This window comes from Colius striatus, chromosome Z (genome assembly GCF_028858725.1).
Source record: "Colius striatus isolate bColStr4 chromosome Z, bColStr4.1.hap1, whole genome shotgun sequence".
In the NCBI taxonomy this organism is placed as follows: domain Eukaryota; kingdom Metazoa; phylum Chordata; class Aves; order Coliiformes; family Coliidae; genus Colius; species Colius striatus.
This window is the reverse complement of record NC_084790.1, coordinates 50,014,425-50,037,561: the sequence shown is the minus strand read 5'-3', so window position 1 is coordinate 50,037,561 and position 23,137 is coordinate 50,014,425. Positions and strand designations below refer to the sequence as shown.

At 38.3% G+C, this 23,137-nt stretch overlaps 1 protein-coding gene across 1 annotated transcript in view; it reads left to right on the top strand.

Moving 5' to 3' along the window:
* The window catches only part of SV2C (synaptic vesicle glycoprotein 2C), an 80,049-nt gene that overhangs the window by 17,188 nt on the left and 39,724 nt on the right, over positions 1 to 23,137 (top strand). The window contains exons 2-3 of the mRNA XM_010205288.2: positions 4,247 to 4,427; positions 18,867 to 19,018. Of these exons, the coding sequence (XP_010203590.2) occupies positions 4,247 to 4,427; positions 18,867 to 19,018 (333 nt within the window). The remainder of the gene's footprint in view (positions 1 to 4,246; positions 4,428 to 18,866; positions 19,019 to 23,137) is intronic.

Sequence of the window (23,137 nt, the reverse complement as noted above, 5' to 3'; positions counted from 1 at the left end):
TTCCGCCACTTCAAGCGGTGTTTAGAGAGGAATAGTTGTTACAGAGGAGCATTAGTTTGTGGCAGTTCCTTACATAAGGTTTTTCAAGTGTTAGTACCTCTGAAGAGGTGAATAATGTGACAAATAAGAACTGAAGATCAAATGTTTTGACTATGTAGGTGATTTTAGACATCCAAAGACAGTGGCTTTAGAAAATTGATTTCTTCTGCCAGTTCTGGAGATACTACAGTCTTCTTATATTTTTCTTCTTAGTGGAAAATGTTTGTCTTAATTAATCTCCTATTATAAACAGTTAATTAGACTTTGTGTTTGACTGAAGTTAGTTGCTGCATGGGTTGCAGCTCTTTTCAAAGTTTTTTCTAAGCAAAGAAACTAATTACAGATTATAATTGAGTATAGTTCTGAAATATTACCGTCTTTAAACTCTGAATATGTTGTTTATCAGGCTTAAAAAAAGATAAATCTGAATATTCTTACTCGTTATACTACTTATAGGCATTGAAATTCTTAATTATGAGTGATTAGACTCTAGACAATAGTGTATAGGAAGATCTTACAGTAAATAAAACACTGATTAAAGTACAGGATAAGTCTTATGAAGGGACAGTTTTTGCTCTTGGAGCTGCATTTAGGACCACACTTACAACCTCCTTTTGGAAAATATAAATAATGTTTTAATCTTATTTTTAGAGCTTTTTTTTTCTAATGACAATGTTTTTTGGGGTTGTATGAAATGCATTCCTCACTCAGACAAATGACCTGAACAAGACAACAGGAAATAGTCAACTTCAGACTAGCTCTAGATCTGCTTTATAGTAGATCGGTAAAAGCAGAAGATGACCATTAGTGAGTTGCATAGCCTGAGTCTCTGTTGCAAGGAAGTCTGACGTGACTTTCATTGCCTTATTTTCTCCCAGTGAAGTATATGCTTACAGACTGATTTCTCAAAAGGATTTGGCTACCATTTAGATACCAGGCTATGAAATGCAGCAGACAGTGGTAGGTAAGGAAGCTATGGCAACACAAAGAGGGAAATACTGTTTAACTGAACTTCAGTGACTGATCCTGCATGTGTTCTTATCCCATGCTTAAACTGCTCGTAACTGGAATTTGGACATTAAGAGAGTTCTTGGTTTATAAAGTTAAGCTTTTGCTAGCTCCTAAAAAGTTGCCTAGTAGCCAAAGGTGTACAAAAAACTTAGTATGTTTTCCTCAAGAGATTTATGTTCTGAACAGTGGCATGGTAAACAAAAGCTACAAAGGTTGTAAAGGAAGAGGTGCGGAAGAGTAAAATGATAATTTTACGTCATTGGTTACTTGCATTTATTAGGTGTTTGTTCAGCTATTTTAACTGTTCATAGCTGAAATTCTCTTTTTCCATTTGTCACTTCTATAGGTTGCTGTGGGAGTGAAAGGACTTAAGAAACAGTTTGAAAGTTGAGAGGAAGGGGACTTCCTTTATGGTCTGCAGGCAAGGTTATGTTCTGTATAAAGAGAGACAGAAAATATGCCAAAGATAGACAGGAAAATACACTGAAACAGGTGTCATTGGCAGCTGCAGCAAGTTCAAAATGGAAGGAATACAGACCTTTGTTGAGGGACAAGTGTTGTGGAGGGTCTGCAAAGCAATTAGGAAAAAAATTGAAGTTAATATAGTGGGAAAGAATTAAGCTAATGGTACAGCTCAGAGAGAGGCTTATTTATAGTGGTTTAGTAATAGGAGGAGATTATTACTTTTAGCAGCATCTTTTGAATGCTCTTCAGGAGCATTACATATTATGAAAGAGCTGTGGTACTTGTCAAAAAAAGAAACGTTAATGTTTTTAAACTCCCAAGGCTTTGAACCTTTTGTCTTTCATAATTCACAGTGCTTTGATATTTCTGTGCATCACAAAGAGAGTAGTTACTTGGTGAAATAAAGATTATTTGCATAAAATATTCCAAAATTAGCCATGTCTAAAAAGCAATACAAACCAATTTGATTGTCCTTCACCAATTAGAATGTTGACTAGGAAAGCCCAACAACATTTATGTATAAAAAAGAAGGTAAGGAATTTCACTGTAAGAGTAAAAATTAACCATTTTGTTTGCCTTTTTGAAATCAGTCTACAGGCAATACAGCTATTATACTATTTTTGCTAAGTTTGTTCAATTAATATTGACAAGAAAGCACCAGTTCTGCTGGGTGAAATTTACAAATTGCTTGTAAGTACCGGTTTACCTGCAGTGTGGTACAGTCATCTTGCCCATGGTAGAGATGGTAAAGCAGTTGAGCAAATATGCTAAGCCACTTATCAAGTTTTGTCTCTTCAGGACCAGAAAATATTTGAGTGTGCATTCTCCAGAAAATCTGAATTATTGGAACAAAAATTTCTGAACAAAATGAAGGAGATACCTGATAAACAACTGTTGCTAAACATCTCTAAAGAAAAAAATAATATAATACTGTGTCTGTGTCCCTCCTGGGCTAATAGGAGAAAGAACACAGATATCTTAGTAATTCTGCAAATCCTGGATTTGCCTACACTCTTATCAATAACTTTTGATGAAAGACTAAGATCCCAGTGAAAGCTAGAAAATGTGCATTCACAAAAGTTGTTTTGAGAAGACATTTAACTGTCGTTTTTAATAAGCTTGTTTCTCATGCTTAGGTAAAGTCCCAAGGGACTGACGGAGATGTCTTATTCTATGTTGGCTAAAACACAGCTACAGAAAAGACTCATTTGCTGGTATATGTCACAATCAATGTCAAGGGCAATGATAAAAACAGCATATTCACCTAACCAAAATATAACTATATTGCTAATACTCATAACACGTGTTCTATCAAATGTTTTTAAACGATGTCTCATTGGGAAGCAGCTATGGGAACTGCTTGTACAAAAAGTGAGGGGAACAGGGATGTTTTGAAGTGCATGAAACCCTGCAGATGTCAGCACTTCAGGTTAAGATCTGGCATTCCAAGCATGGAAGTACTGATGAGTGACATCTGTATTAATGTGCAATTAACCAAGCCCAGGCATTTAAGTGGATTTTTTAATCTTTTTTTCCCTTTAAACTAACTTCTGCAGGGCAGAGGTGATTCTTTCAGAGTCCAGAATTTCAGACAACAGCAATTAAAACCAGCAGAGCTGCTGAGGAGTGTGTCCATTCTTCTGACATTGAAAAGAGACACAGAATAATGCTTACCTGTATTTTAACTGCTTATAGCTATTTTAAATTCAATTCCTGCTCTGTGGTAGATATATACATAAAAGATGTTAGCTACTGCTAGGTATATAAAACCCAGTCTCAGAAGTTCAGTAAGAAAGTAGGTGGAAAAAGGATTACATATACCAAATAAAATACAAAACTGTTTTGTTCTGTCCAGTGCTTGGGATCTAGTTGTACCTCTGACAGTCTGCTGGATGTGTTGTGTACCTTTGCCAAATGTCCCACGGAAGGTTTGTCCCTGGGAAGGAAATAATCTACAATGTGCTAAGATGTGAACAGTCAAAAGGTTAACTATTTCAGCGGATCTGTCTGTGACAAAGTATTTAATGTTGAAAACATCATTAATGTAAAAAAAAAAAAATCTTTTATTTGTTTTAATGAGTGTAGCTAAACTGAAATGTATCTGTTCAAAATTCTTTAGGAAAATACCCAAAAAAACCCCAAACATTCCAGTGTATGTTTTCTATGTACAGGATGGTGCTTTTTTTAAATAAAGCAGTACCCTAAAGTAGGTGAGAGAGAAAAAACAATTGAGCTGGATATTTTTGATTCTTTAGATCTCAAATAGAAAGTCTCTATTTCATGATCACTTTCCTTTAGATTTAGCACATTTTATTCCCAGTGATTAATCACCTGAAGGACTACTTTATTCTAGAAATGTTCAGACAATTTATTTCTGGAGACGAAGTTACAGTGTTTGCAGTATTTAACATGAATAGAGTTTATTTCTGAGGAAACAGTGACATTCTTTCTCCCATTGAGTCTTATTTGTCTGTGTTTTAATTGTTTTAGCTACAGGCACCTTGTGTAATAATTATATTAAGCTTCAGTGTCTCTGGTAACAGGCAACAAAGACACAGTAGGAAATCTGTTCTCCTCAGATACATTTGCAAAGCTGTGATATAATTTCTGTTTACTGAGAAGGGATAAATTAATCTGTATATTGTTTCTTTTGTGAATATAGAAGATCCATTAATTTTTGTGTGGTCAGTTATGTAGCTCACAAAAAAACGTCTTTTTTTGTGTATTGCAGGTAGCATAGTGTACCTTGGGATGATGGTGGGGGCATTCTTCTGGGGAGGCTTGGCAGACAAGGTGGGAAGAAGACAGTCACTCCTGATATGCATGTCTGTCAATGGATTCTTTGCCTTCCTTTCATCATTTGTCCAGGGCTATGGCTTCTTCCTCTTCTGTCGCTTGTTTTCTGGATTTGGGTAAGCTCCTCTGGTTTTGTTCATTTCCACAATTCTCCGTGTTAATAAAACTTTCCTGTTTGCAAAAGCACATTATTTAATGTAGAAATATAATCTGCATCAGAGGCAAAAGAATTAAACACGGTAACTACTACACTTCTAAATAACAACCCTGAGGGGAAGAGTAATGATTTTAGAGGAGAGACACAGACTGCAAATTGTGATAATGATATTGTTCATATTTTGCAAAATACTTGCTTTGTGAATTTTTATGAACTTGCTTAACTTTTTTGTGCCTCAACTTACCTACATATTGCTTGTTCTCTCAGCAAAATAATACCCTCCTCAGAGGTGTACTGTAAGATTTCAGTAATGTTTGTAAATTTGCTAATGGATCTGTGTGCATAGTATTGTTTGCCACTGCAGCCAAGAGTGTGAAATTTAAAATGAGACCCTAGAGTATGCCAAATGTTATTGATCTCTCCAGAAGAATACTGTTTGTGGCTGAATGTTTTCTCTTCATTTTAATACATTGCCAGTTGTTGGAAAAGTTTAAGGTACTGCTAATGGTTGATTAAGTTTATTATTTTAAACTTACATGGGCAGAAATTGAGACACACAAGTGAATTACTGTGAGAAAGCTTCTACATTTGCTGAACTCCTGAATAATCAAGAGCTCTGTTCTGCAAAGTGGTTTGTTTAGCACTTCTTGTAATTCCTTGATTCAGATCAAAAGTCACAATTACAATTCCATTTCAGACCGCTATCACTCTTTAGAAAGATGAACAAGGCAGCTGATGAGAGTACAGTATGCTGTGTTGTAAATGCATGCACATAAAACCACTGATTGTATGGTTTATGTATCCATAGTGCACTAACACTCTTGTGTGATGTTTGCAGTTTTAGAAACCCCTGAAAGTGGTCTAAAGTAGGGCAGACACTCATGCCAAAAAGAAATTATCATAGGCCTCCAGGATCTCCTCTTCATCTATAGCAGTAGCTTTTCCAGTAATGTACAGTGCCTGCATGGTACCTCACAACAATTACATGTTCTGGATTGAAGAGTGTGGTCTATTGTGTACTCATGAATAATAGTCTTTGAGGGAGCAGTTGATTCATGTCTGTATCTTAAACCTCTTTGTGGATCCCCATTGTATCCAAAATCCTCCTACCTCATATTTAAGAGCTGCATACATAGACATAGACAATTTGCCACCACGTACTACATTTTTAATCCAACCAAACAACCACCAACAAAGAAACACAAGAAAGCATGACATGCAGAGTCATTCTTCATTGCAGTTACTGCAGGAAGAAATCTATGGCTGGCTTACATTTGCTGAGATTTCTCTCCAGAATAACCTCCTTCAGTTGTTATCAGTGTTGCATTGTAAAAGCCACAAGGTTTGTAGAACTGAATCTGTACTTCACACTCTGAAAATGTAAAAAACCCCTTTTTTCTCTTCTCACTGTTTGCCTGTGATGAGGCAGTTTTTCCACTTCACGTATTTGAAACCCTTCTTTTTCATTTGCTTACTTGCTCTTAGAGGAAGCTTGCTTTTGACATGAGCCATATTCAAGATGGTATTCATGTCACGTCTGCCTTTGCTCTGCTTTTTGATTTAATTTTGGATATGATCTTATGTTGAGAGCAGCTGTAACAGACACAGATATATCATATGCCGAGCACCAAGGAAAAAGGGAGAGACTGGAACATTCCAGGTGCAGAAGCCACAAAGTAAAATCTTTCACTTTCAAATGTCTGGGAACAAATATACCATACCCACTGTTTGAGCAATCAACTTACAGGTGTGTGTTTCCAGATACTTTGTATCAGCTGCTGTGCGGGAAGGCAAACTCTTTCTGGTCTTACTCCCTGAAGAACTCTCAGATGTTTGTGACAGCTTTGAAACTGCATCTTCTTGCAGTATGATGGGAAATTTGCTTGAAGAGTTTGAATTAATCTTGAACATTTATTGCATTGTTTACTAAATCCCACATCTTGCCCAAATGAAGAAGTGTCAATTGAATGGGGATAGAAATTCAACTTAATTTCCATTTATAACCTCTTTTCATTTTAGAGGTCCTGTCTCCAGACAGTAGATGTCAGTTCCCCTTTCTTAGTGAAGGTCACTGAATATATATCTCCATTATCTAGGCAGGAGGCTTTGTTCCTGTAATTTTGTGTGAATCAAAAAGCCCAAATATGAAATAGGAGTAATCTCAAACAAAGAACCAAATGACATGTTTTCAAGGCAAAATAGTATTGTCACTAAGATTAGAGATGAGATTTCTGAAGGACCAGAGACTTATTGAAGCAGTTTCATGAAATTAAAAGTCAATAAAATATTGAGAAGTATTCAAATGGTATAAAATCATTTAGATGTGTCAAGTTTAAACTAGTCAGTTATCGTACAGAAAATATTAAAAATAGATTAAGGAGCATGAAAAATAAAACTAGTATCTGATAGAAGATTTCATTGTAAAAAATATTACAAGATATATTTTTCTCAGATTCTATCACAATCAGAATATGTTTGTGGAAGTAAACTACTCAGTGAAAAAAAAGGGGAATTTATGTATTTTGCATCTGAAAAACCTAAAACTTGTAAAAAATTTGCATGCAAAAAAGTTACTTGGAAAAAAAAAGAGTTTAAATAATATTAAGGTATTGCTGAGTAAAGGGTGTGGAGGGATATAGAAGTCTGAAAGATGAACATAAGCTACTGAAAAGAATAAAGAAACATTGGACAACCTGCTGCATGATCTCCTTTTATGTAAAGTTATACCATAAATTTAATAAAAAATAAAAATTCTAAAGAAAAATGAATGCAAAACCCTGATAAAGGTCTTGGAATGATTTAGATATGGTTTCCTGCAAAGTAAAAAGACCTAGACAAGAACCTGTTAGCTGTATTCATCATTAGCCATTGGGAAAATGTGCAAAGATTTGTCATCAAAAAGCACCTTGCTAGATCTATCTTTGACATTGTTAAATGAAGACTTCTCTAGTACCAGAACATGGTTCATAACATCACTGTCAACTTGAATGGAACTGTTGTTGCCTATTCAACACTGCCTCTGTGAAGTGTTATTCTCAGTTAATTTTGTCAAACGTCTGTCACAAAAACTGTATTTATTTAAGCTGTTACTTTAGGATTTTTTTATACTTTTGGATAACTTTAGATGCAGTTTTTCTAAGTACAACTCAATTTAGAATAAAGTGCCTTGAAGTGCACTATATTATTGTGTTATTCTGGCAAATTTCATTTTGATTGCTTCTGTTTTCCCTAGTAAAAACCAGAAGAACAAGAGGAAATGGCCTCTCAAGTTGTGCCAGGGGAGGTTCAGGCTGGACATTTGGAAGAATTTCTTTACTGACAGGGTTGTCAGGCATTGGAACGAGCTGCCCAGGGAGGTGGTGGAGTCACTGTCCCTGGAGGTGTTTAATAGACAGGTGGATGTTACACTTAGAAAATGGTCTAGTGGTTGATAGGGCTGGGACAAAGACTGGTCTCAGTGATCTTAGAGGTCTCTTCCAGCTGAAACGATTGTGTGATTCTGTGATAATATGGGAGAATGTATCATGCTTATCCAGCCCAAATATTACTTTTGTAAGTAATCAGCATTTTCATGCAGTAAAAAACTAGCTGAAGTAGATATCCTGAGATGACCTACAGTTTAGAAATTCTTCAGACAACCTCATATGGTTGCTCCTAGATGAAACATTCTTTTTCATAAGCAAAGGAACAAATGCTAAATAAATATGTCCTATTTTACAAACCAGACATTATGTCCAGATTTATAGAGATTTCTTTTGATTTTCTAAAATTAGCAGTTTGGCCAAATAACTTCTCCAAAACTAAAGAAGTATTAGGAAATACTGATTAGTTATGGTAAACTTTTTAAAGTAAAAGCTGTTAAGAAGCCTTTTCCCTGCCTACTGCCTCTTGTGAATGAGTGTCCCTTGAGTGTCATATAATGGTTTTTTTCCAGAATACTTTAGACAGGACTGAGACTCACCTTCAGACACATTTCTTAACCCTTCCTCAGAAAATATTTCTAAAACTTCCTGCAGTACTCCTTCCACATTACAGAAATCTACCAAATTGGGCTGATGCCAGTGTAGTAGCACTAAACCTATAATTTAGATCTTTTCTCAGATCCTTCACACTCTTGAGAGGAGTCAGCAGTTAGCAAAACTCCAAAACTGTGGAGGAAGTTTCTTGTAATGAGCAGTTTTGAAGTGCTTGCCTGTTCAAATCCACCCATGCTGACTTATACCACTACTTTTGTATATTACCTGTAGTGACAGGAAGCTCTTAGTGTTGCATCCTTCCCTTCTATCAATGATCAAGACAGGAAGGACATGCAAGCACTCCATATACATAACAACTGTAACCAGCAGAGATATGGGCCATGAGGACACAGCACAAGGTGAATGGCTTACACAAGCAGTTGCCTTCAGAAACTTCAGATCTAGAACAACAATGTGCTTTTATAATTGTGTGTCATCAGTATTTATTATCATATTGTACTTGTCTTTTAACCCTTCGTGCTCACTTGCTTCACTTCTTTCTTTTGAAATACCTTGTGTCCTCTCACCCTGCTGCCTCTAATTCCTCTCCAGCTCCCAGGTATCTCCTGCCCATGACTGTTAGTGTTTTTACACTGTGAGCTAATGAATAGCTCTGCAGGTAACTGGCTTCAAAGCTGATAGTGTATGCCAAAAAGGTAGTTATGCTTCTCAGTCAAGGCAAGGAAGCAGATGGCAAGGTCTGAGCTTTCCAAATAGCTTTGACCCAGCCCTTTTAACTTCAGCTGTGGGTTGACTAATGTAAACTTGAGATAGATGGAAGATAAATGATCTTTCTGAAGGCTGTTAGTAGGACAATATTTGTATGAGATAGGGAAGATTATACAAAAGGGAGAGAAAAACTAGACAAGAGAAACATATAAACAAGGTAGAGAGGATACATAACAAAAAAAAAAAAAAGGATAGAATCATAGCATCATTTAGGTTGGAAGGGGCCTTTAAGATCAAATCCAACACTTAACCCAGCATTGCTGCACGCAGCACTAAACCTTATCACTAAACACTCATCTAGTCATCTTTTGAATACCTTCAGGGATGGTGACTCAACTACTTCCCTGGGTGGCCTATGCTTCACAACCATTTTGGTGAAGAATTTTTTCCTTCTATCCAATCTAAACCACTCTGTCACAGTTTGAGGCTATTTGCTCTTCTACTGTTTGTTACTTAAGACACGAGACCAATGCTGACCTCACCACAACCTCCCTTCAGGTGGGTGTAGGCAGCAATAAGGTCTCCCCTAATCTCCTTTTCTCTAGACTAAACAACCCCAGCTCCCTCAGTTGCTCCTCATAAGACCTACGCTCTAGACCCTTCACCACCGTTGTTGTCCATCTCTGGACACACTCCAGCACCTCCATGTCCCTCTTGTGGTGAAGGGCCCAGAACTGGACACAGTATTCAAAGTGTGGCCTCACCAGTGCTGAGTACAGGGGAACAATCACTTCCCTGGTCCTGCTGGTCACACTGTTTCTAATATAAGCCAGGATGCTGGCTCATGTTCAGCTGGCTGTTGACCAACACTGCCAGGTTCTTTTTCTGCTGGGCAGCTTTCCAGCCACATATCCCCAAGCCTGTACATGGGGTTGTCGTGATGCAAGTGCAAGACCCAGCACTTGGCTGTGTTGAACTTCATCCCACTGTCCTCAGCCCATCGCTGCAGCCTGTCCAGGTCCCTCTGAAGAGCCTTCATACGTTTCAACAGATCAACATTCCCACCCAACTTGTTAGTATTTGCAAGCTTACACTCAACCTCATCATCCTGATGATTGATGAAGACATTAAATAGAACAGGCCCCAATACTGAGCCTTGGGAAACACCACTGGTGACCAATTGCCAACTGGGTTTACCATTCACCACCAACAACCATTTTTTTTATCCAGCAAAGAGTATGTTGACCCATGCCATGGGTAGACAGTTTCTCCAGGAGCATGCTCTGGGGAAAAGTGTCAAAGGCTTTACTGGTGTCTAGGTAGACAACATCCACAGCCTTTCACTTATCCACTAAGTAGGCCACGTTATCATAGGAAGAGCTTAGGTTAGTCAAGCAGGACCCATCTTTCAGAAACCCATGCTGACTAGGCCCAATCACCTAGTTGTCCTATATGTGCTGTGTAATGGCACTCAGGAAGATCTGCTCCATAACCTTCCCAAGCACCAAGGTCAGTCTGACAGGCCTGTAGTTCACTGGATCCTATTTCCAGCCTTTTTTGTATATAGTCATCACATTTGCCAGTCTCCAGTCCACTGGGACGACCTCCTTGGTAAACCAAGATTCCTTCTAGTTGATAAAGAGGGGCTGGTGAGCACTTCCACCAGCTCCTGCAGTTCCTTCAGAAAAATACCATCCAGCCCCATACAATTTTGTGTATCTAAGTGGTATAGCATGTCACACACTGTTTTCCCTTGAACTAAGGGGGCTTAATTCTGCTCCCATCCATGTCTTCCAGCTCTGGGAGCCCCAAGAACACCTGGTCTTAAACACTGAGGCAAAGAAGACATTCAGTACCTTAGCCTTTTCCTCATCCTTTGTCAGAACGTTTGGCCCTTCATGTGAGAAAGAATGGAGATTCTCTTTAGCCCTCATTTTGTCACTATTGTATTCATAGAAGTTTTTTTTTTGTCTTTTACTGCAGTAGACAAATTAAGCTCTAGTTGTGTTTAAGCCCTTCTGATTTTTTCCAAGCATAACCTCATTACATCCTTGTAGTCCTCTTGAGTTCCCTGCTCCTTCTTCCAAAGGTCATAAACTCTCCTTTTTTTCCTGAGTTCTAGCCAAAGCTCTCTGTTCAGACAGACATGTCTGCTCCCATGCCTTTAAGATTTCTGTTTTGAGAAATGGCCAGCCTTCCTGGACACCTTTGCTCTCCAGAACTGCTTCCCAAGGGACTCTGGCAACCAGGGTCTCAAACATATCCTCCAGAAGTGCAAGGTGATAGTTCTGCTGACCCTTCTCTTTACATCTCTGAGAACTAAGAACTCAATCATTTCCTGGTCACTGTGCCCAAGACAGCCTCCAACCATTGCATTACTTACAAGTCCTTCCTTGTTCACAAACAGCAGGTCCACTGGTTTGCCATCCTTTGTTGACTCCCTTTCTAGTTGTGTTAAGGTTATCTTCCACATGCTTCAGGCACCTCCTGGACTGTGTTCTCTCTTCTGTATTTTATTTCCAGTAGATATTGGGTAAGTTGAAGACCCTTGTGATCAAAGGCTAAGAATTGTAAGATTTGCCATAGCTACTTACAGAATCTGCCTCTTTATTCTGGTTAGGCAGTCTCCCACCACAAAGTAAAAACTTGAAAAGCATAATGAAAAATAAGAAAAAGAACAAGAAAATAGGTAAGGGGAAGGGTTCATAAACAAGGATTTTGTTACTACAAATATTGGCAGATCTGAAAGCAATTAATCTGACATCTATCGGAGCAAGTACTGCAGTCAAATACTTTGTAATTATATGCTTGAATTTGAGATAAAATTTTACTTATTTTTTTTTAAAATAGTGTTGGGTAAATTTGCGGAATAAATTATTACCCATCAGTTCAGCTTCCATCACAACTGACAGTATTGTAGAGTTCAGTAAATAATCACATCAGTCTTTATCACAAGGACTCTCTTACTATTAATAACCTACAGGCCGAAAGACAATTTCTCTAATATACATACTCTGAAGAGGCACTTGTATTTAAATGTGGGCAGGATGATCAGCAAAACTTAGTCTATAATGTACTGCAGTTTTGTAGGGCTTTATCAAGCAGTTCTCCAGGAGAACTGGTCAATCTGGCTTAGATACTTTGCCAGTCTAATCACAGTTCTGAAAGGAAAACAGCTTAGATGTTTTCTAATGAGAGTTGTGGTAGTGGGAGTATAGAACTGTTAACAGGAAGAGTAGGTGCAGTTGGACAGAAGGACAAAGAGTGGTGGGCTGTTTACAGATTTCAGGAGTGTAACATTGAATCTGTGTTTTGAATTCTATCACTTTTTAAGAAATTGCAGATAACAAGGTAACAAGTTGCAAATGCCTTTTCACACAGATACTATAGGTGTTGTCCAAATTTGAAAGAAAAGAAGATAAAGTATTTCAGAAGAACATCATACTGTTTAGTATTCTGTAAGGGTTTTCCCTCATTATCTCTATTCCTTGGGTGCTTTTGCATTTCAAGACCCTTTGGCTAGTGAATCTGCAAATAAACAAAGGCTTCCATCTGAAGCCAGAGGTGCTTGAATGCCTCATGGAACTGTTTTCATCGCATCTGTCATGCTATGCAGTTGCCAATATCTGTTCTGACAAATTACAGCTCTGAAGGTAGGTTAGCAGATGTATATTATCCTTGTGACAAAGAAAACACAAAAATACCTTAGTTTATTGTTTGTTTTATTGAATACCACTCTGCTATGATGTATCACTTGAATTGTTTCCCCCCCTTCATACTTTCACAGAACCAAGATTAAAAAAGAATGTACAGAAATAACAATATAAAAACATAACTTTCAGTTTGTGTGATTTCCTGGGGTCTGAAATTGAACCTTCTTTTACTGAAAAGTGGAATTTGATCTCTTGCTCATATCTATATTGTCATTTTTTGCAGAATAACTGTTATTACTTTTGAATCTAAATTAATTTTTTTTTTAAGTGTAGAAATGTTAAATGAAGAGACACCTTTCTTTATGAAAGACACTTTTATGAGAAACATGACAACTCTCCTTTTGAAGTAACAGAACTGGGCAAATATAACTAGCACTCAAAACATATGCACTATTCATGCCCGTGGAAGCTGAATCATAGAATCATGGAATGATTACAGTTGGAAAGATCATTGAGTCCAACCACTAACCTAACACTGCCAAGCCATGACTAAACTGAGTTATAATCCTCAGCACTTCATCTACATGTCTTTTAAATATCTCTAGGGATAGTGACTTCACTACCTCCCTGGACAGCCTGTTCCAATGCTTAATAACCCCCTCAGTGAAAAGAAATTCTTCCTAATGTCCAATCTAAACATTTCCTGGTGCAACTTAAACCCGTTTCCTCATGTTCTGTTACTGGAAAGATCAATCCCCACCTCACTACAGCTCCATTGCAGGTAGCTGTAAAGAGTGATATCTTCTCTCAGCCTCCTCTTCTCTGGGCTAAACATCCGCAGCTCCCTCAGCCACTCCTCGTAAGACCTGCTTTTCAGACCTTTCACCAGCTTTGTTGCTCATCACTAGACACGCTCTAGTACCTCCATGTCCTTCTTGAATGAAGGGCCCAGAGCTGGACAAGTATTTGAGGTATGGCCTCACCAGTGTTGAGTACAAGGGGACAATCACCTCCTTGGTCCTGCTGATTACTCTGTTTTTGTTAGAGGCTAGGATGTCATTGGCCTTCTTGGCCACTTGAGCACACTGCTGGCTCATGTTCAGCCAGCTGTCAATTAACACCACCAGGTCCTTTTCTGCAGGGCAGCTTTCCAGCCACTCTGCCCCAAGCCTGTAGCATTGCATGGTGTTGCTTTTGGCATAAGTGCAGGATCCAGCACTTGGCCATGTTGAACCTCATCCCATGGTCCTCAGCTAATTGCTGCAGCCTGTCCAGGTCCCTCTGAAGAGCCTTCCTGTCCTCAAGCAGGTCTACACACCTGCACAGCTTGGTGTCATCAGCAAATTTACCGAGGGTGTGCTCAGTGCACTTATCCAGATCATCAACAAAGATGTTAAACGAAACAGGCCTCAGCACCAAGCACTGGAGATCACCACTGGTGACAGGCCACAAACTGGATTTAACTCCATTCCCCAGAACTCTCGGGGTCCAGCCATCCATCCAGTTTTCCACTTATCTCAGAGTAGGTCCATCCAAGCCATGGGCAGCCAGTTTGTCGAGGAGGATGTGAGATACTGTGTTGAAGGCCTTACTGAAGTCGAGGAAGACCACATCCACAGCCTTTACCTGATCCACTAAACAGGTCATCATAGATCAGATTGGTCAGACAGGACCTGCCCTTCATAAAGCCATATTGACTGGGCCTGAATCCTTGGTTATCCTGTCGGTGCTTCAGAATAGCACTCAGGATCATCTGTTCTGTAATGTTCCCAAGCACTGAGGTCAGGCTGAGACCTGTAGTTCCCAGGACCCTCCTTCCAACCCTTCTTGTAGATGAGTGTCACATTTGCCATCCATATGTCCTCTGGGACCTCCCTGGTGAGCCAGGACTGCTGGTAGGTGATGGAGGGTGACTTGGAGAGCACTGGCACAGGCTGCCCAGAGGAGTTGTGGAGTCTCTTCCCTTGGAGGTCTTCAAGACCCTCCTGGACATGTTCCTATGTGACCTGATCTAGGTGAACCTGCTTCTGCAGGGGGGTTGGACTAGATGATCTCTAAAGGTCCCTTCCAATCCCTACCATTCTATGATGATTCTATGATGATTCCACCAGCTCCCTCAGCATTCTGAGGTGGATTGCATCTGGCCTTATTGACTTATATGTGTTGCAGTATACCAGCAGATTGCACCCCACTTTCTCTTGGTCTAAGACAGCTTCAGTCTGTCCTCTGACCCTGTCTTCTGAACTATGTAAGAGGTGACTTTCACTAGAGACTAAATGAAGCTGCAGTCCATAGATACCAGATGGTGGAGCTCTATGTGTATGAGTCTGTATGTGAGCAAAAGCAGATACAAGTAGTCAAAACCTTGAAAGGTAACTAGAAAGATATTAAGAATGTAATCCTGAAAAAAAGTAGATTTAGTAGCAAGAGTAAAATCTGTAACTAGAATGGCATCAAATAACATGTTCAGTCATTAATTTTTTATCCAAACAGAAGTAACCCATGAGACTCCAAAACTGGCTCATCTTTTGCATCAAAAAGGTATTTCCATGCACCAAATTACATTTTTTTTAGAAAATACAAAAATTACACATTCTACTCTTGCTCTGCATGTTTCCGGTGGAGTTTATTACAGAAGATTAGAATAACTGAAAAATATCTTTACTGACATTTATCATTCTGTTGACTGAAATATATGCCATTCTCTTCACATCTGGAGCCATATGTGCAGTAGAAAAAGACTCCTGCTGTTTGTTAATTGTTCTTGCATATATTCCTACATATTTATTAAAAAAGACAAGGTGGAAGGAATGCATCCTGTTATTTTAAGTGCAGAGACTGATCCTTATAGAGTGAGAGAGTTTATTTTATAGTGTTCAGCCAAGCTCAACAAAATTTTGTCTCCTGCTGATATTAGACTGTGCCTCATTACAGAATCTGTTATTCTGGAGGCAGCTATCACTTGTGATCATGAACCCAGAGATTTAAAGCAGTATTTTCTTAATCTTTTTAAAATATCTTCAGACTCCATGATTTTGCAGTGAAGTTATAAAAACCCCTGTATCGTTAATTGGTACATAGTCACAGTATACTTGCACCTCACAGATACTTTTTGTGACCCTTTCAGAAGTAATGCATGGACTCATCTCTGTGATCTGTAGATAACAAGTTTATGTCCACTGTTTTGGCTATGATAACTGAAGAAATAGCACACATGAGTAAAGATAAGATGTAAAAACTTCAGTTTGCTGAATAATTTGTATTTAAGAATTTTAAGATCCTTCCCATCTTTTAGAATAAACATTCTTCTCAAGTCAGCATGGTTTTCACAATCTTTTTTTCTGCACATGCAGACGTATAAGGAGAATAATGTAATTCCTAACATCAAATTATTTTCTGTAAGTGAGGATGAGTCATATAATTTATAAATACCATTTACATATATATTTATATATATATTTATACCATTTTATATATATATATAAAAATACCGTTTCCTACTGCAACTCCAAGATTGTCCAGCATGTGGGCTAAAGAGTAGTCTTCTGCAGAATCTTCTGCAGCAGGATACTTCATCTCCATCTCCTTTCTCTCTCCTCCAATTGATTACTCTCTCTAAGATTGTCATATTAACTTTTTGTCATTGTAATAACATTGTGATATAGGAACAGCTTTTTAGGTCCTAAAAGCTTCTGGCAGTATCACTCCACACTAAGGAGAGGCCAGAAAGAAGAATTTAACCAACAGAGAAATAAGTTTTCCATTCACACATTTAAGGTACAAGAAAGTGCACAACACACTTTATTACAGAGTTGCTATGAAATAGACATAAAACTCCATATAGCACCTGTTGTCAGTATGGGGAAAATAAATCCTCCTTTTTTCTTTTTCAGGCATCAGACAAGTTATTTTCACTGTTTAATCAACATGAACATAGTATCTGGAAATAGAAGCTTTACATAACCTGTTGATGTACTCAGTCTAGTTAGTCACATGAGATTTTTTTTACTATTTATTTGCATTCCCTAAATAAACATTTTTTTTTACTGGCCCAGCTCTTACATATCTAAAAGGTCTATATGTTAGAAAAGTTGCCATATGGTCAGTGCAGACCATGATGCTTCTGTGAGCTAGGAGGACCTTGGGACATGGTATGTGAGTCAACCTGGATCAGTTTTAAACTCTAAAGTAGCATCAGTCAGGGAGTGGAGCATCTGCCTTATGATGAAAGGCTGAGGGAGCTGGGGCTCTTCAGCTTGGAAGAGACTGAGGGGTGACCTCATTAATGTTTACAAATACATAAAGGCTGGGTGTCAGGAGGATGGAGCCAGGCTGTGCTCACTGATGTCCAATGATAGGACAAGGGGCAATGGGTATAAGATGGAACAAAAGAGATTCCAGAGAAACACAAGGAAGAATTTCTTCACTATGAGAGTGAGGGAGCACTGTAACAGACTGCCCAGATGGGTTGTGGAGTCTCCTTCTCTGGAGATATTCAAAACCCACCTGGACAAGATCCTATGTAATGGTCCTGCTCTGGCAGGGGATTGGACTAAGTGATCTTTTGAGATCCCTTCCAACTCTTAAGATTCTGTGACTCTGTGGTTGGCCTCCCATCCACATTGGTACCGTTGGTTCATGCTAACAGGTAGGAGATGCCTTTTTTGTTGCCTTTGGTCTGAATCTCTGTGCTTTTTATGACACTAAGATAAGGTACATTCTTTCTACTTGAAACATACACTCATCCCACATCATCCCACATTTATTTGAAAGACCAGATGCATGACTTACACCACCCATTGGAAACTCTCCACAATCTCCACTTCATTGGAATTCCAGCCTGGGAGATTTAGGGGAGATATCAAGAAAATTATGTGTTGAGTCTTGGATTTCATAAGAACTGTAGTTTTCTGAAATGAACTCTTTGTAGAGAATTTTTTCAAGCACTTTGTAATAGGAAAACTATGAAAGTGTTAAATGTGATTTATTATTAATTGTGCTACATAGCACAGATGGTTTCAGGCTGTATTTACTACCATAATAATTACATTATAAAATAAAAAGAAGTCTCTGTACTTCATGAGAAGACATATGAAATGAAGAAAATTGTAAATTCAGAAGAACACATTGGATAGTAAACCAGGAAAATTTTATTTACTTTACTTTTATAAATGAGTAGAAGTAATCAGAGGAAAAAGCACTGACTTGCCAAAAATTTTTCTATTTAGGTAGGAAATTATTGCATGGATTATACTGTCCTACATGCCATGAGCAGTTTATTAATTTAGGTTTTCTTGAAAGTAGGCATCTATAACTCCTCATCAGCACTTTCCAACTTAGGCAGGAAAGAGGAAGCCCTTGTTTCTAGTCCTTGCTAGTGAATTTTCAATGTTAGAAATATTAGAAAAAGAACTCTAATTAGATCCATGAGTACTGTATTTCGGCAATGTTGTGGGAGTGCAATTCAAAGCTGTACCTCATCTCTGGAGGATGGGCTGTAGCCTGCTTATACTGTGGGAACTGGAGTGCCCTGTGTCCATCACAGACAGTGGGGCTTCCCCCTCACAGCAAAATGAGCTGCCACCTCTGGCCATGCCCCTTCAACTTTCCTCACCCTGGGGCTTCCAGGAAGATCTCCAAGGTCAATGTTTCCCATTGTGTGTGACACAACAGTTCTCTAGTGAAAGCTTTTAGTGTTTTCACTAATGAGAAGAAGTGTGATACAGTCCTTGTTAGCTGTTGATCTAACAAGAATTCATGGAGGTATAAACTTTCATTGAACTGGCAGACAATGGAAGAGCTAGGAGGCTCAACTAAGGGAAACAGTCACTGTAAGGCTAAGAGTTGACCACTGGCATAACCAACAATTATAACAATTCAATTCAGTACTTCATTGTTGTACCTGAAAAGTTCCCCAATACATTGTGCAATTTGAGAAAAAAAAGACTGCTTTCTCTAGAAAAGCTAGTTTGAATTGTCCATGACTACAGGTATGGACTTGTTCAAAATGTAGACAGCTGTTACTTTCCTGCTCAATCCATGCTGTGTATCTCCTTTTAGGATTGGTGGAGCTGTGCCAACAGTTTTCTCCTATTTTTCGGAAGTGCTTGCTCGGGAGAAACGAGGAGAACACCTGAGTTGGCTCTGTATGTTTTGGATGATTGGTGGCATCTACGCTTCTGCAATGGCGTGGGCAATAATTCCTCATTATGGTAAGAAAAATATCTCTGTGTGATTTGCAGCACTTCTAGTATGAAAGTAAGGTCTTGAAGTATACTTTAAAGAGTAAACTTCAGGCCTATTATCACAATAAGAAAATTATAAGAAAAGATATTTCCCTTTGTTGGAACTAATGAAAATGGGTTGTGCCATAAAAAACAACATATTTGTCATGGTTTAGGCCCATCTGGGAACAAAGAACCACGATCAGCTATAAGTACCAAGGGCCTTTGGAACCTATAAGGACAGGGAGGACTCAGTTGCCACATATGGTCCCAGACAGTCCCAGATAGGACTACTCAGCTGGGGGAAGAAAACAAATTAATTTAATCCACCAACAACCAAAACCATAAAAACTTCAAAACATAATAAACAGAAAGCAACACACACTAGTACAATGAGGAATATCACAACCAGCCTTTTAAGACCATCCTCCCCCCACGCCTCCCCTCTTCCAGGTCTCAAAGCCCTGATCCTGGTGTCTTCACCTCCACCCCTCCAATTCTTAGTACCATGGGCCTGATTTTAGAAGAGTTAGTGCTCACAGGTCTCCAGGATTACTGAGACTGCTCAGGAGTTCTTAAAAATCAGCCTCTGCAAGCACTTCTGCTTAGCAGTCCTCTGAGTTAGCTGGCATCCAAAGCAGATTTCTTTGGCCAGGCAGTTGGATTGTGAGAGAGAGAACAACTTCATAAGGCTTGCCCAAATCGATTGGAACATTTAGCAGGGCATTAACATCCAGAAATAAATTATAATTGTGCAGACTAATCAAATATCTAGACTGTTGCATTTAAGTTTATTTTAGAGTCCAGTTCACACAACCTGCGTCTATGTCTTCAACCTTGCTTTTTGACTTTGACTTGCTGGAATCAAAGAGAGGAATTTTTGCTGACAAGGCACAGTGTGGATAATTTAGGTTTTTTCCAATTAGTAAATTGCTCTGGATGCCAAGTGCTTTTTGCTTTCCTATAGATTTTTAATTTCTTTCTCTTCCAGTGGAAAATGCAAACAGTGTGACAGACTGATTTACATAGGTTGTCTAATTTCATTATAGATTTTATAACTCAATAATGTTTACTGAGGTAATTTTAAAACATCTCATGGCAGTATATCTTAATGAATAATAATACATTTCCTTTTACCGAAGCAGTGGTACCAGCGGAAAAAATTTTCTCCTTTCTTTATCAGTGGAAGAGTATCAGCAGCAAAAGTACTATGCCTCACTGATTTTTTTTTTGTGTATGTGTCCTTACAGCAAAAGATATTTATGAAATCGCTTCAGACGAAATAATGTAAAAAACAATTTTAAAATAGAGTATTCTTCAGTGTTAACCATTTTATAAATCAGTCTTCTTGCAGCATGTAAACGAAAAACCTGCCCAGGGAGGGTGTGGAGTCTCCTGCCTTGGAGATCTTCAAGACCCATCTGGACACGTTCCTATGCTACCTTACCTAGGTGGACCTGGTTCTGCAGGGGAGTTGGACTAGATGGTCTCTAAAGGTCCCTTCCAACCCCTACCATTCCATGATTCTATGAAAATTGTAATAACCAAAAGGAGAGCTAAAAAGCAAGCTAGAAACAATAGAGACTATCCTTTCTCACAGTAAAAGAAGTCGGTTTATGCATAATTTTTGCAAAATTAAACATAATGTATTTATGGGTTTTGATGGGGTCTTAAAAATGTCAACTTTGAATCAACTTTTTTGATTACATTGTGCAGTTTAAAACCCACGTTCTAGTACAAATGTGGAATCACCCTAGCTGAGGAGCAGGGGCAAACTGCTTCATTATCATGATGTTGGGCTGAGCTCTCAGGCAATGCCATGGTCTCCTAGTGCAAATCCTGACTCAGCACTCGGGAGAGCACGGTAAGACATTGCTGTACCCTCCTTGGAACACTCCAGGTCAGGACAATACCAGTGCAGATCTCTGAACCATTTGTATCATGTGTGTTCGTGAGGATGCTCTTTTAGTGTTATTTTCTTTCAGTTTCCACATGGTTTCCATGGAATTACTGTGCCAGAATTAAGCAAGGATCCAGTCTCTCTCATCATTCACCTCTCCACTGATCAGGACACAAAACATAATTATAAACAGAACAGCCCACCTGCTTCCAGGCTTCATTTATATAGCATATAGGGATTTCTGAACTACTTGTTTCTCACGTGAGGAGTAGAGTTGATTTTTCCCAGCTAAACTCAGAAATTACTCAATGGGAGTGAATGAAGTTGCACCTGCTGAAAAGCAATAAACTAACATTTAAGCATAGTGGAATTACTCATAAATGAACAGAAAAATGCCAGTCCAATAGAGTAGAATAATTTAGTAGATTTCTTTTCCTCTCTTGTTTGCAATTGTATTTCTTAAATTTGTACTACCTCTTATATAAGCCGCTTTAAAAAGTTCTAGATTCACAATCGGTATATATTGTCTAGCCCAAGGCAGCCAGTGAAGCTGTCAGGTTTACCAGTTGAACCAGTTTACCTCTATCTTTCTGTGAGAAAACAAAGACGACATTCTCTGTATGTAACGTTTTGTTTCTGTTCAAGCAGCACAGGAGTGTCTGAAAGCTGAGATGCTCTAAAACACAAAATTAAGGGAAGTTTACAACTGCCTTGTCATTCTTGTCTTGTTAAGAGAAGAATCAGTGTGAGGTAGTGCTCCAGTGGCCACGTACAGAAAGGCTAGTATCATCTGGAAGACAAGCATCTCAGTCTCAGGGCTTTTTGAAATCAGTAGCTATTGGATTTTGTTTAAAAATCAGTGTAGACCTGTTCAGGGTCTCTGAAAGAGGAGTTCAGGTCATGGTGAAGCTGCTGGAAGAAACGTGCAGAGAAATGCTTCTAATTGCTGCCAATTAACAAAATCCTAGATTAGGCTTGTAGAAAGATATTGGTATATTACTACCTAGATCAGGAAGGTGAGATAGAAAGGATCATTTCCAATTTATAAATCATTATGCAAGTGCAACTTTAAATTTAGTAGTAGGTAGATATGAAGGTAGATTAGTTCCAAGATTCACAAATGCATCAAATGTGTATTAGAATTTTCTTTAAAGTATTCATTTTTCAAATAACAAAAGATCTTAAGCATGAGAAATTACGTTTCAGTTTAAAATAATGAAGCATTACAGTATTGTTACAACAAGTAACCCACTATACACATGCATTCTCTTTAAAACTATTTTCAATTTTCATTGTACTGTATCTCCAAACTGAAAGTCAGGGGAAGCTGGATAAAGATTTCAGTGTATTTAACCTATCAGTTTTGGTATTCCATATAGTGTTATGCTTTGCATATGTGAAGTATATAAGTCATTTTTTACTTCATAAACTACAAACAACCTTTCAAAATTCTAAACATTCCCTACAGTATTTTGCTTAGTGATAGATGACTGTTGACCTCCTTACTTTGTGAATCTCTTTCCTAAACAAGAAGGGGCCTGTACGTGGATGAAAAAAAGTTAGGTTGCAAGGCAGAGAACAGGATGACACAGGTGTCTAGGCTGCTGCAGCATAAGCTGCATTTGAAATCTGCACCTCTCTCCACACTCTGACTGTCCACTTCTGGTATTTAGCAAGGGAGATAGGAGATAACCATGTCAAAGAAACAGAAAACATACTACTTTGTAAAACACTCAATGCAAAGAACAAATTTAAATCTTTAGTGTAAACATTTTATTCAGACCACTGCAATCACATTGGAGATTAACAGATCTTCTCAACTATTCATTTCAGAAGTAGTAACTTGTTCTTTACTTAAATGTATTTTTCTGTTACATCAGGAAACAACTGGTACTTTGTCCTGTAGCTGAGAGAGGACAAGTTATGAATTATTTTTCTGCTCCAGTCATTAGAATTTTACTAAACTAAAGAAAGTAATTTTTTCTCTGTACATTTAACTTTTGGTTGGGGTATTTTTTTGTGTACAGTAACACAGAATTTAAAAATGCAGATACAGGAGTGTCCAAACAATGGACTGACATGTGACTTGTAAAACATTGTATTTAAAAGATTAATGGAACTTCTGGTTTTAAAACAGTTATGTTGGCTACTGGAATTTCTGTATTCGTTTCCTGATTTGTTGAGTGAATTTGCTCCTAGTCTTCTCT